The sequence below is a fragment of the Trematomus bernacchii genome, unplaced genomic scaffold (genome assembly GCF_902827165.1).
Source record: "Trematomus bernacchii unplaced genomic scaffold, fTreBer1.1, whole genome shotgun sequence".
Classification (NCBI taxonomy): Eukaryota; Metazoa; Chordata; class Actinopteri; order Perciformes; family Nototheniidae; genus Trematomus; species Trematomus bernacchii.
In genome coordinates, this window is record NW_022987689.1 from 16,283,901 (window position 1) to 16,296,256 (window position 12,356).

The 12,356-nt window shown below is 40.9% G+C and overlaps 1 protein-coding gene across 4 annotated transcripts in view; it reads left to right on the forward strand.

The window, feature by feature from the left end:
• Window positions 1-236: 236 nt before the first annotated feature.
• Window positions 237-12,356, forward strand: part of LOC117488741 (F-box-like/WD repeat-containing protein TBL1XR1) — a 38,736-nt gene continuing 26,616 nt past the window's right edge. Inside the window, exons 1-5 of one of the 4 annotated variants that reach the window (XM_034137812.1) lie at window positions 237-438; window positions 2,712-2,778; window positions 9,461-9,564; window positions 10,557-10,702; window positions 10,850-11,069. In XM_034137812.1, coding sequence (XP_033993703.1) covers window positions 9,507-9,564; window positions 10,557-10,702; window positions 10,850-11,069 — 424 coding nt within the window. In that variant the 5' untranslated portion in view covers window positions 237-438; window positions 2,712-2,778; window positions 9,461-9,506. Of the gene's footprint in view, window positions 439-696; window positions 884-2,711; window positions 2,779-9,460; window positions 9,565-10,556; window positions 10,703-10,849; window positions 11,070-12,356 lie in introns of those variants that run through there. The other 3 variants (XM_034137808.1, XM_034137811.1, XM_034137809.1) reach the window with 3 other exon arrangements.

Here is a 12,356-nt window from a genome sequence, read left to right on the forward strand (position 1 = left end):
CAGGATCAATATGGTCAGGCAATCATTGGATAAATTAATATGATTATGGATTATGTATGCATCTAAAAAAAGAAATCAGTGTAAAACTCAGATTGCAATGATGATGTAAACTTGTTGTTGACTTTCCCAGTCTGAATGACTGAGCAGAGGAGAGGGGGTGGGGTGTCATTAATCCACGGCGAGTGATGACCACGCATGCAAAAATGAGGTGTAGTGGGGGATGGGCGAGGACACTGTTGTTATGACTGGTGCTTGGCTGCGGGACAAACTTCCAGAGGCCTCGGCATTTTTTTCCCTCTGTTCCACCTCATTGGTTGGATTCAACGAGGAAATGTGGCTCCATTTTGCTGTAAACCTGTCAAACGGACCAGCAGCTAATTTCAAATCAACGCTTGAGGGCCGCTTGCACCTTTAACAAACCTTGCTTTTGGAAAATAGGTTAGTCACCGCGTTATATGATTGTTATGTGTGGATGAAATATGAAATAACGCTTTTGTAACATGTAGTTGTATTAGCTCATTCTACATGAATAACCCATCATACTGTGCCGTATTTGATCGAGGAGGCGGTGAATACATTATACATTGCCGTCGTCACGGGTTAATCGTTACATTGAGTTTGAGCAATTTGAAATAACAGTAGTTACAGGCGGCTCATTTCTGCATGTTAGGTCACCCCACTGTGTCGAATGTCTGAAGCCGTTGCTGGGTTCTTACCGCCTGCCTGTAGTTTAAATATTATAACCATAGAGATTATAACCTATCGATAGTTAATACATGTGCGTAAAGGACTTGTCTTGCAATCGATAAAAGAGATAACATGGTCTGACGTGAACACAAGAGCTGTGGAAGATATCGTCCATTGAAAGGTTTTATCCAAGTAGGTACGAGATTATAGCAGCACTGTCATTAGCATAGCATGCTAGTGTTAGCCACCTAGCTAGCGTGTTAGCAGAGTGGTAGCAAGCTGATGGTCTCACTGTACTTGCCATAAACCCTGTTTCAAAGAAGCGTACTTGATGCTCTCGCTATTTAAAAGAACCAAACACAACGGTTACCCATGTAGCTTGGACTGCATACGTTTGGTAGCTATACTACTCGTGACATGCATAAAATAAACAAAACGTTAAGACCCCTGTGCCTGCCTGGCATGTGTGGCGACCGTTACAGCCGCCGCCAAGGCAACATTAATGTTAAAGCGCATGTTAGCCTCTGTGCTAACATCTCGTTGCTCATGGCAATGCAGAGGGGGACTTGCGTTATAATGGGTTGTAAATAAACGGATAATTACACCATTTTAACGAGGTAAAAAAACAAGGCGCAAGTTCACGCGTTTACTTCACAAAAAGCTTAGAATACAAACGCCGATAAAGCCAGGTCTCATTTCCTCCATACATTCACGTAGTGACATGTGGACAGTATTGTCAGCCTAGCAGTACAGTACAACTGTAACGTGTTAAAGGGGTTGTTATACTTTATAGATGCAGCGCTGCTGTTTACTTGAGATTCCCACTGACGAATGAAGGGGCATTTGATTCAGTCTCATCTTACAGCATTAAAGTGCATTTTGAGTAATTCATTGGCACTAGCCGGTGTTGCTTTAAACAGCATGTCGGATAACGTACACACTGTAGTTTGAGCCCATTCAGTCGCCACGGTGTGTGGGGGATGGGCAATGTGTTTCCGCAAGTAGCTTGCCTTGCAATGAATTAATGCTAGTTTAGCTACCGGCAGTTTAGCATGGTGACTTAACTTGCACGAGATGAAACTGACTTTAGGAGGAAAGCAGAATGGCGACAAAACATTTCAAAAATAGCTACATACAAAACAAACTAAAACACTTCATTCAATGACTCTAGTTTGTGATCCAGTACCAGCAGTGAGATGGGGGTTAATATATCGGTGGCAAACATGAAGGAGGTTTTTTTACCTACTTGCATTATATATTGTATTCATTCAATACAACGCATATGCGTACTGCCCCTTTAATAACTATCATAATCATCAACATCATCAGGTGTAGTTACAACGTGCTGTGCATACATATTCACAGGCATTGCTGACCCAGTTTCTTTAATTGTTTTGATGACACAACCCGTTTCACCCACTCACTGACACACTGCTGCAGAATGTCAATTGTAATTAGGGTACTTTTTCACAGCTCTGTTAGAAAAATATGGTCTTGAGTGGATATTTGGCAGGGCCTCCATGATTTTTACTAAACTAGATTTTCACATCTATTAACTTCTATGACACGTGTGATCAGGAATTACTTGGATGCCAAATAAAGTTGGGGGCAGTGGTCCCATTCTACTTCTTAGCCCCCCAATTCAGGATTTTCTTACTATGTTCTTCGTCTATGATCTCAATACACACCTGTAAAGTTCTGTGACTGCATCTGGCATGGTTGCGATCTATTATGGTCCCTAAATGTGTCCATTGTCAAATAAATGACCAGCTCAGAACCTCCTCTGTGGTAGTTCTTGCTACGCTAGTGGCCTCCAGGAGCACTTTTTGCCCAGGTGACACTCACAAAGACTCACAGGGTGAAAACAATACCAGCGTAGCTCTTGATCTTAACCTATAGTTCCTAAGTGATTTTACTTTGGGGAAGCAGTGCCGTATGTGATCCAGGTGAAATGCCCACTCCTGGTGTTTCTTAAGTGTAAAACGTTGGAAGAAGTGTACTCATTTTCTTTCTTTTCTTCTCAGGGGCTGAGAGTTCCTGCTGAGGACAACAGAGCTATGACGGGCTTCTGAAGACCTCTTGATCACATGGGTAGGATATCTAACTGTCACACGTGTTTCCCATATGTAGATTTTGTTCGCCTATTTCTATGCCTGCACACCAATATATATACCTACAACAGTGGTCACCAACCAGTCGATCGCAATCGACCGGTAGATCGCGCCCCGTTAAAAAAAGTAACAAAAGACTGTAAAAATGTAATTTAAAAAAAAGTTTTTAGATGTAAGCCTATCATCCACCACCCCGTTAGCAGGTGCCACTTGATTGACGTGTCTTTGAGACATTCCCTGTCGCTCCCGGAAATAATAGACTGACTTCAAGTGATGCTGCATATTTTGGAACTCACTGCACTTATGGTAGATACCAACTACAACAAAATGAACATATTTTACCGTGATTTAATTGTAATACACGTTTCAAAATGATGCCGGAATAACTACAAACTGATACTGGTTAGTAAAAACCATGAATTAATGCTTTGACAAGTGTGCAAACAAGACGGCAGGCGAAAAACCTTTTAAAATGCGTGTTTTTCTGAATGGAGATCGGATCGATCAGGATAAACTAACCTGTAGCTGCTCCGTCCACACTCACAACAACGTCATACAGACAGAAATAAAGCAGCGACTATATTCGCCATGACACAGACAGTCTGTGTTTTGTTAATGTTATAACTTTTCTCCAGTTTCTGAACAGATATGAGGAGCTGTGAGCTCCGTGTGCTAACAGCTGACGGCTGATGTTTTGGTTTTCTGATTCAACATGAGTGACCGCAGGCTGAGATCCTCACCGCTGATTGGCTACAGCGCGAACGCGTAATTCGCATCAACCGCGTCTGTCCGAGTGTCCGCGTCTTTGCATTGACTTTACATGTAATCACGCCGCTCCCAAAAATCGCATCGCGTCCGGTGTGAACGCAATGCATGGATAAAGAATGTTGTTAGAATTTTGAATTTGTAAGAATTGTGTTAAAATAACTAGTTTTAATGTTGAATGTTGCACTTGCATGAAGCTTCAGTGGATAAGCCTCACAGTTAAAATGGCACTTTATGTTATCTGCTCACTGCAAGATGTTGTTTTTTTCTTTGTTGTTGTCGCTGTCAACAAAATAATTTACTCATTCACTCAAACAAATGGAAAATAAGCTACATACATTTATATTTAGGATTGTAATGAAGGAATGAATGAAACTTAAAATGATAGGTATGATGTAAATATATATATTTATCCTTTTTGACATGTTAGTTATGTTGTGTTCTTGGTTTAATCAAATTGGAAGTTGCACCAAATGATTTGATGCAATTCAGATGCAATTAGCCTACATAAAAGGCCTCAAATTGGAAGTACAGTCTGGGCTGTCTTTTTCACTCAATTCTGCAATAGGTAGATCTCGCCTTTCACCAAGGCCGAGGTCGGGGATCTTGGGCTTAAAAAGGTTGGTGACCACTGACCTAGAAGATCACATTATATATCATATAGAGAAGAGGGGAAGCAGAACAAATATACCTCTTCAATTAAATTCTTAATTTTCTCCGAAAGGCAAATACAAGAAAATACAAGGCAGATAGAGAAATACATTCAAGAAAACAAATAAATCCAACAAGGTTAATAATAATAATGGAGAGAGATCTGTGCGAAATTCAATGCAGACAGTGGTTAAGTGTCTGATAGTGTGCGATGTGTAAATATTAGGGCTGTCAAGTTAACGCGTTAATAACGCGTTAACGCAAAAAAAAATTAACGCCACTAATTATTTTAACGCGATTAACGCATGTGTATTTTTTGTCCTCGGGCGCCCCATAGTTTCAGAGCGCATCGAGTTTAAAATACCATCTACAAGCTGATGCTGACAGCCCCGCTCCTGCCGCCCGCTTGTGGCAGACCACACTTCCACGCTCCCCGGCAGGCCCGGACTGGCCATCGGGAGGACCGGGAGGGTGTGTGTATGTGTGGGGCGAGCGAGGCACACCTTACGTGTTGTTGTTAGCATCTGGTGCTAGCTAGCTGCGCTAACGGATATAAGGAGCTGTTTCAATGAAAACAGAGGAGCGACATTTCGCCGACAACTGCGCCGAGCACTTGACTTTATGCAGGTAGCCAGACAGAGGGACATTGTACGAAAAGTCAGCACGGATAGTGCGCGCAACATGATTGCAGCGTCCAGGCAGCTCCCGTTCGAGCATATATGCCTTGAGCTGCACATAGCTCCAACGATCCATCACAGTGTCTCTCCACACACACACACACACACACACACACACACACACACACACACACACACACACACACACACACACACACTGTATTATTGTATTATTGTATGAGAGAGGTTCCAGGTTGAATTGAGGCGAATATTTGTAATGTTCAGGTTGTTGTGTTTAATATTCATGAGAATATTTGTCATTGTTCAAATGATAATAAACAAACATATAAAGCATATTTGTCCACTCATATGTTGATAAGCGTATTCAAAACTTGAAAAATATCCCTCTAAGGTACATTTAGAACAGATACAAAATTTGCGATTAACTATGGACAATCATGCGATTAATCGCGATTAAATATTTTAATCGACTGACCGCCCTAGTAAATATATATATTAGTATTTATGTATTTGTGGGTGTGTGTAAGATAGGGTCCATACAAACAAAGTGTTTATTATTAAATAGTTTATTACGCACATCATTATAAACCAGAAATTGACAACAATACGACAAGTCCAACAAAGATTATGCTAAAATGTATATCATTTGTCCAGACAATTTAAAAAATATTGGGTATACTCTGGTTCAGTACACCTTCTCTGTTGAAATTCCTATAGGAGACTGTTCAAAGAATAGCTGTGCAAATATAGAAACGGCGATGGCCTTGAACCCCATGTATGTTGCTTAAGTGTGTGCAGAAATATTTTTTTAGAACGTGTTTATGTATGTCTTAGCTACTTTAAGAAAACATATATGTTGTATTGTTATTTTAGGTCCACAGTATGCAGATATCTTTGGTGTACTTCTTTGTTTGCACAGTTGACTCCTTTTTGTGCTGTTTTTTACACCCGTTTGAACTATTTAGAAATATATAGTGGGTGGTCAGCTTGGTTCAAAGTCCAACAGTGTTACTTGTTGATCATTTAGGGGGTTAAAAGGGAAGAAGAAGAAAACAAGACAAAATGTGGCAAAGTATCCAGGATAATGATTCACTAGTGCAACAAAGTAATTTTCATGTTATTACTTCTTATGATTAATTGCATGCTTAATCATATAATGAAGCGCACTGGATACTCTTGTACTGATTCACAATCAGATTGCATATCACAAATTACAAGATTGATCAATGAGTGCTCCACTCCAACGCCGATGTTAAAGGGGCCCTATGATGTAGGGCTGTGCAATTAACCGTATTTTAATCTCGATTACAATTTTGTCTTGCAACGATTACGAAAACAACGTAATCTAAATAAAACGATTATTTAGCTGCGTGCGCTTTCGCCCCTCCCTAAAAGCCCTCTTGGCCAGGTTGTGAGTGACAATAGTTTTGAGTTCAGCGCGAGCAAAGTCGGCAGAACAAGAGCAACTTGTGAACAAGAAAGGTAAAATGAATTTTTTAAACGTCAACATTTCAGTTGCGCTGACAGGCGACAGAGGTCCACAGTTTCCCCGCAGCTTCCCCGCAGCGAGGCCCCCCCCCCCCCCCCCCCCCCCCGTTGATAGTTCACAAGCGTGCCCCCTCTACTTCATCCACCACATCACAGTCATCAATTAAGGATGCGCTTTACAGTGCAACGGCCTACTCAACCAGCTCGCAAAGACACAAAGATATAACACATGCCATCACATTCTACATAGCTAAAGACATGTGCCCAGTTAGCACGGTGAGCAACCAAGGGTTTAAGCAACTGGCTAACACTATGGACAAGCGTTACGCGATGCCATCTCGGCATCATCTCACCAGATCTGCACTGCCTGCCCTATATGACAAATGCCGTGGGGAAGTTGAAAAAGATGTGGCTTCAGCTGAATACTTTGCAGTAGAGTTATACTTTAAGTTCAGGGTAATCAACTGTTAAAAAGATACTGTTCAACTTATTATTCTTTTTAAAAGTTCAATAAATGGATGTTTTCAAAGTCAATGAATAATCGTGATATCAATATTGACCAAAATTATCGTGATTATGATTTTTGCCATAATCGAGCAGCCCTACTATGATGCTTATTTTTTTTTTTTAGCAGGAGTGCATTTTAAATCTTTAAACCAGTTTGCCATCAAATGTTTGTTTTCATTTTGCCTGGTCATCAATATTGTGTCTTCAGTGGTTGACGATATGGATAGGGGGAAAAACCCTTTTTCCACTCACAAAGCCTAAATGGCACTGTCTAATGTAGTCTACTGATTGTTTGTGACCAATTTCAGTAAGTTCAAATTCTGAAAGCTCTCCATTCTAGCGACATGAGCCAATATTCGTTATTTGTTTGACAGACAACAGCTTCATAGATCTGAATCTTTGGGAATTATAATTCTGAACGGAACTGATACGTTTTTATAGCCTAAACTTGAAGATATGTTTGTTGACACCGAACTCTAGTTTACGGTCTGCTAATTAACATGTCCTTTTCTTTCTTATCACATCTCCACCTGAAAATGTTTTGGCGGAATTTGAATCAGTCTAGTGAGGATATAATTTGCATGTGTTACTCCAGTGTCATTTAGCAGCTATTTATCTTATAAGCGGGGATGTGTCAGGGCTCTTGATCGATTCTCACGTTCACAAAAGAGTGAGGTAATGGACGTTATGTCAGCAGAAGAAGAACTGGTCAACTTATTCTTGTAAAGAGCTCTGACCCTGTTCACTGCTCCTGCGCCACTTGCATAGTGATGACATTTGCCAGCACCCTGTCAAAACAGGCTAGTGTCTGAAATGCAACAGTGCAATGTGCGTGTAGTGCACCATGACTACACTGACCCTTAAAAGACCCTGTAAATGAAAAGTCAATTTTTCCCAGTTCTTTTTTTATTTAATATTATATATTTCGTTTTTTTCATCAAGAAACCTGTCTTTTGCCTTCCTGTAAAAGTGTTTAGATATTGATAATAAAAACACAGGATGTTGCTCAAAGTGCTTTAACAATTTACCCACATTCAGCATGTATACATAATACGCTCATATATAATTGCGAACCACTTCTGAATCACTTTGCTTTTCCGCCGAGCAGAGCCAGAGTGTAGCGACGACATACCGTCATTGTTTACGTCACTGCAACACAAAAACAACAATGGTGAACTACGTTGAAGCTGTGCTCATGTTGCCATTAAACTAACAAAGCCAGATTAAATTGCAAGCATGACTTCTAATTATATACCCTTCTCCAGAGTCAAATGGCCAATGCTATGTCAACACAATTCAGTGGTAATTCTCGACCACTGGAGTAGTACGCCGTTCCCGCTCCATCCACGTATAGCCTACAACTTCCTAAAGCCAGCTGCTGCTTGAAAGTATTAATTCACTGTCTGACTGTCACACAAACAACGTCCTATGACGCATATTGAGTTAAAAAGCATATTCCGTGTTTTATGTACACAAACAAAATGACGACACAAGCAATTCGCTGTATTCTAGTGGTAGAACTTCAATTTGAGAAAATACTAGCCATCAGGATTTTTTTGACCACCATGTAAGGGATGTCAGACGGACTTCTTCCAGGGCTTTTGGTCCAGTTGATCTTGGACTGCTGCCTTTGGGATGCGGCAGCAGGGCAGGCAGGCGTGATGGAAACAGTTGATGTTCTGTCCGCCATCCAGACCCCCTTGTTTATTTCCACTGTCCCATTTAAACGGTGCGGGTTCTGCGTGAATAAACACGAAGCCCAGACGCAAGCACTTTAAGATCTGCTACTGCTGAGCTTCAAAACCAATACTTTATCCCACAATACCCAGCCTGCCTCATGAAGGCGGCAGGTCATTATTTCCAGTTGTAGGTTAATGAATGGAAACTGGTGCCCTGCCTGGAGCAATAATGCTTCTACAGCCAACACAAAAACTAGGGAGGAAAGGCAAAACTACTAAAGCCTTCTTTCTGCTCAGTTCAATGGTCTGTAATAAAGAATCATCAGTTGCATTTTTGCATTGCATGATTCCCACTTAAAAAAACCTGAACCGCTGATTCCTATTTTTCTTTCTAAGAACTGGAATTGATTTATGCAAACATTTTGTAATTGATATTTCATCGAAAATTCAATTGTGTCTTCATATAAGAAAGTTATGTTTCAATATTATTCAATACTGTGTATATTGGCCTATTATAGACAGCCAGCTATTTATTATCTATCTGCAACTATGTATCAAGCTAGTTTGCAGCAGGAAAAGGGACAATAAAAACCAACCAATAGAAAATATCCCTTCCCTGATTCAAAGGGAGTGGAGGAAGGCTAGGCTGTTTTGGGAATTTTTCTCTGAACCCAGCAGCTGTTTGGGAACACAATTCCAAGCATCATCAATAAAATATTCATCTGTCTGGTGCCCAAATGTAATTGAATCCTTCAGGGATAAAACCTACGCTACAAGTTATTTGTTCAAAACTATTTATGAATCATTATCTATTTAAAAATAAATTACTTTATGTGTGGTGTGTGACGTTACTGGAGTTCCCGCTCTGTAGTGTGTAATACCATTAACTCTTAATTAAGCAGCACTCCCTGCTCTGTGTTTTTTTTTTTTACAGACTCCTATCCTGTGCTGACCAAATGGTTTAATCACAAGGACTAAAAATGAGCATAAGCAGTGATGAAGTCAATTTCCTGGTTTACAGATACCTGCAAGAGTCAGGTAAGTCTTGCTTTAATTTTTTTAAAGTACAATTCTGTGAAAAGAGCGTTGCGTTAATGGGGCCTAAAACCCAGAAAGTAGTTAGCATTTCCCCACTTCCGGTGTGGCGCTTTCACACCGGAGTACTTTTCCCTGTACTTTTCCCTTTTAGTTCCGATAGTTCCTGAGATTTTGCGTTCACACCAAAAAGATCTGGAACTAGAACTTAGTTCATGAGAACTTTTCCCCCCTTGTTAGTCCCTGCTAGAGAGCAGGTACTTTCCTGGGAGAAAAAGGTTCCTATTTCTGATTGGCTCGGTGAATTGCAAACCACGCCCCGTAAAACTCGGAAAGTTTTGTGAAGCCGCCATTGTATTTGCTGGCATTAGCATTATTAGCATTAGCCCAGCGCACCAACGGAGAGAGACTAACTTATGGCAACACAAACATGAGAGTGGTGGAGATGAGGAGGTGTCCGCGTTCTGGCGATTTACTCGGAAGGCTTCAGTAGAAGCTGCTGGGACTGCCAGCAGCTTCTACTGAAGCCAGTCCCCAACTCTGGGGACTTCCGGCCGGGGACTTCCGGCAACTTGTAAATGTCAGAAGCCTCTGACATTTAAACGGAGGTTGCTAAGCTACCTTTAGCTTAGCAATGGTGACGCGAAGTGATAATGTAGTTTCATTAAACTCTACCATTAGCTTTTTACTTCTGCCGATTGCATTTATGCCTCACAAATGATAAAGTGTCATTAATATGTGGAGATTACCCTGCTGATACAAATGTCGAAGTATCATAAACGAATTTGCCACAAATCTTATCTTCTCCAATCCCATTGCTTTTTGTCGACGGCCCCCTTGCCATGCTAACCTCCGTGTTAGTCTACACAAATAAGTCATCACTGTATTGCACTTGTTTTCCTACTTGTAATATTTCTAATGGTTTATTATACACTGCTGCTTGAATCCCTGCAATTGACTCATCCTTCCTTCCTAATGATCCCCACCTCCTCCAGGCTTCTCCCACTCAGCGTTCACCTTTGGCATAGAGAGCCACATCAGCCAGTCCAACATCAATGGAGCCCTGGTGCCCCCTGCTGCCCTCATCTCCATCCTTCAGAAGGGCCTGCAGTATGTGGAGGCTGAAGTCAGCATTAATGAGGTCAGCTTTTAAACTAATAATTAGTTTTATCCTACAACATTCAGATTCATTTTGACTAGAGTTGGTTGGTTTCTTTGCTGTATTTGTCATATAATCTAAAGGATAATGTGTATATATTTATGTATTTATTTATATTTGTCTTCCTAGGATGGGACCTTATTTGACGGGCGGCCCATCGAGTCCCTGTCTCTGATCGACGCTGTGATGCCAGATGTCGTCCAAACCAGGCAGCAGGCCTACAGGGAAAAGCTGGCCCAGCAGCAGCAGCAGGCGGCAGGCAGTGACAGCGCTGCAGGGCCCCAGGGAGGCCCCAAGAACGGAGAGGGCACTGCCAACGGGGACGAGAATGGATCCCACGCCTTAGCCAGTAAGCTAACTCATGGTTACAAAAACTCTCTGAATGAATAAGCTCTAAAACAAACGGATAGTCCACCAAATTCCACAAATGTATTTATGCAGGATGTTATCTCTATACAAATTACATAATCAGTTGTGTTTATAAGAGGCTGTGTAAGCTGTTTGGCATTCCCCCGTTAATATAGTTCTCTTTTCCATTCTCAATACCCAATCTGATACAACGGAGAAAAATTCAAGCAAAGCAATACCAAGTTTTAATGCTACCTTAACATGAATAGAAGCTCACTCGCTTTGAATTATATGAAACAATTCTGGGTGTTTTTCTTTGAAGTGCTTTGCTAAGTCGGAAAGGCTTCCCCCGTCTGTAAATGGCCCTGTTCTGGTTCACTTTTGCAAATTCATTATGATCTGCCTCAAACTTAATTTCAACGTACATTTGGAGAATGTGCAGGAACATTCATTACGATGTTATTTAATTATTCCCAGGTTAGTAGCTGGTTTGGATGTATTGCAGGACTGTAAGAGTTCTTATTGCATGGAGTTAAAGCTTACCACCTCTGTTTGTGTGTGTCTGCTTTTTTCCTTTGTCATGACAGCCGCAGTACAACATTTGGTTTTCCTTCTTTTTTTTAAGTCTGTGGCTTGCTTGGTATTACATAAAGGCAACTCTGTATTTTTCTTTAACCAGCACATATTCCCTTCTGGTTTTGTCCTTCCTGTGTAGCACTGTCTCCATGTTTTCACTAACCTTTTCCAAACACACAATTGTTTGTTTGTTTTAGCGTAGAAAGGAAAAATGTGGTCCGCTTGTTTTCCCTCAAAAACCTCCTTCTTTCTCCAATGGGTTTGAATCCCACACAACAGGACTCACACTAAAATGATAGAGTGTTATGTTCAGGTTCTTACGGGCTAAACACAAATCCAACGTTGGCTTACAGCGAGTTTAACCTGGGCTCGACAACTTGTTTTTTGTTCCTTCTTTTGCTGTGGGTTGGGCACAAGCTTTGGTTCTTTTAACAACAAGCACAGCCTGCTCTTTAATTCCACAGCTGTCAGCTGTTCAGTCTGGTGTTCACTCAGAGCAGTAGTGGTTACTCATTTCATTTCTTTTTTATTTAATCGTTTATTTGAACCGGGACAGTGCACATTGATGAACATTTTAAACAAAATAATGCTTTCAAATGTAAATGAGCCGGATTTTAGCTTTGAGCTAATTTCCATCCGCAGTCCCGTCACATACAACATATAAGAACATGACATTTATATACATGGCAAAAATAAATACATGATATGCAGA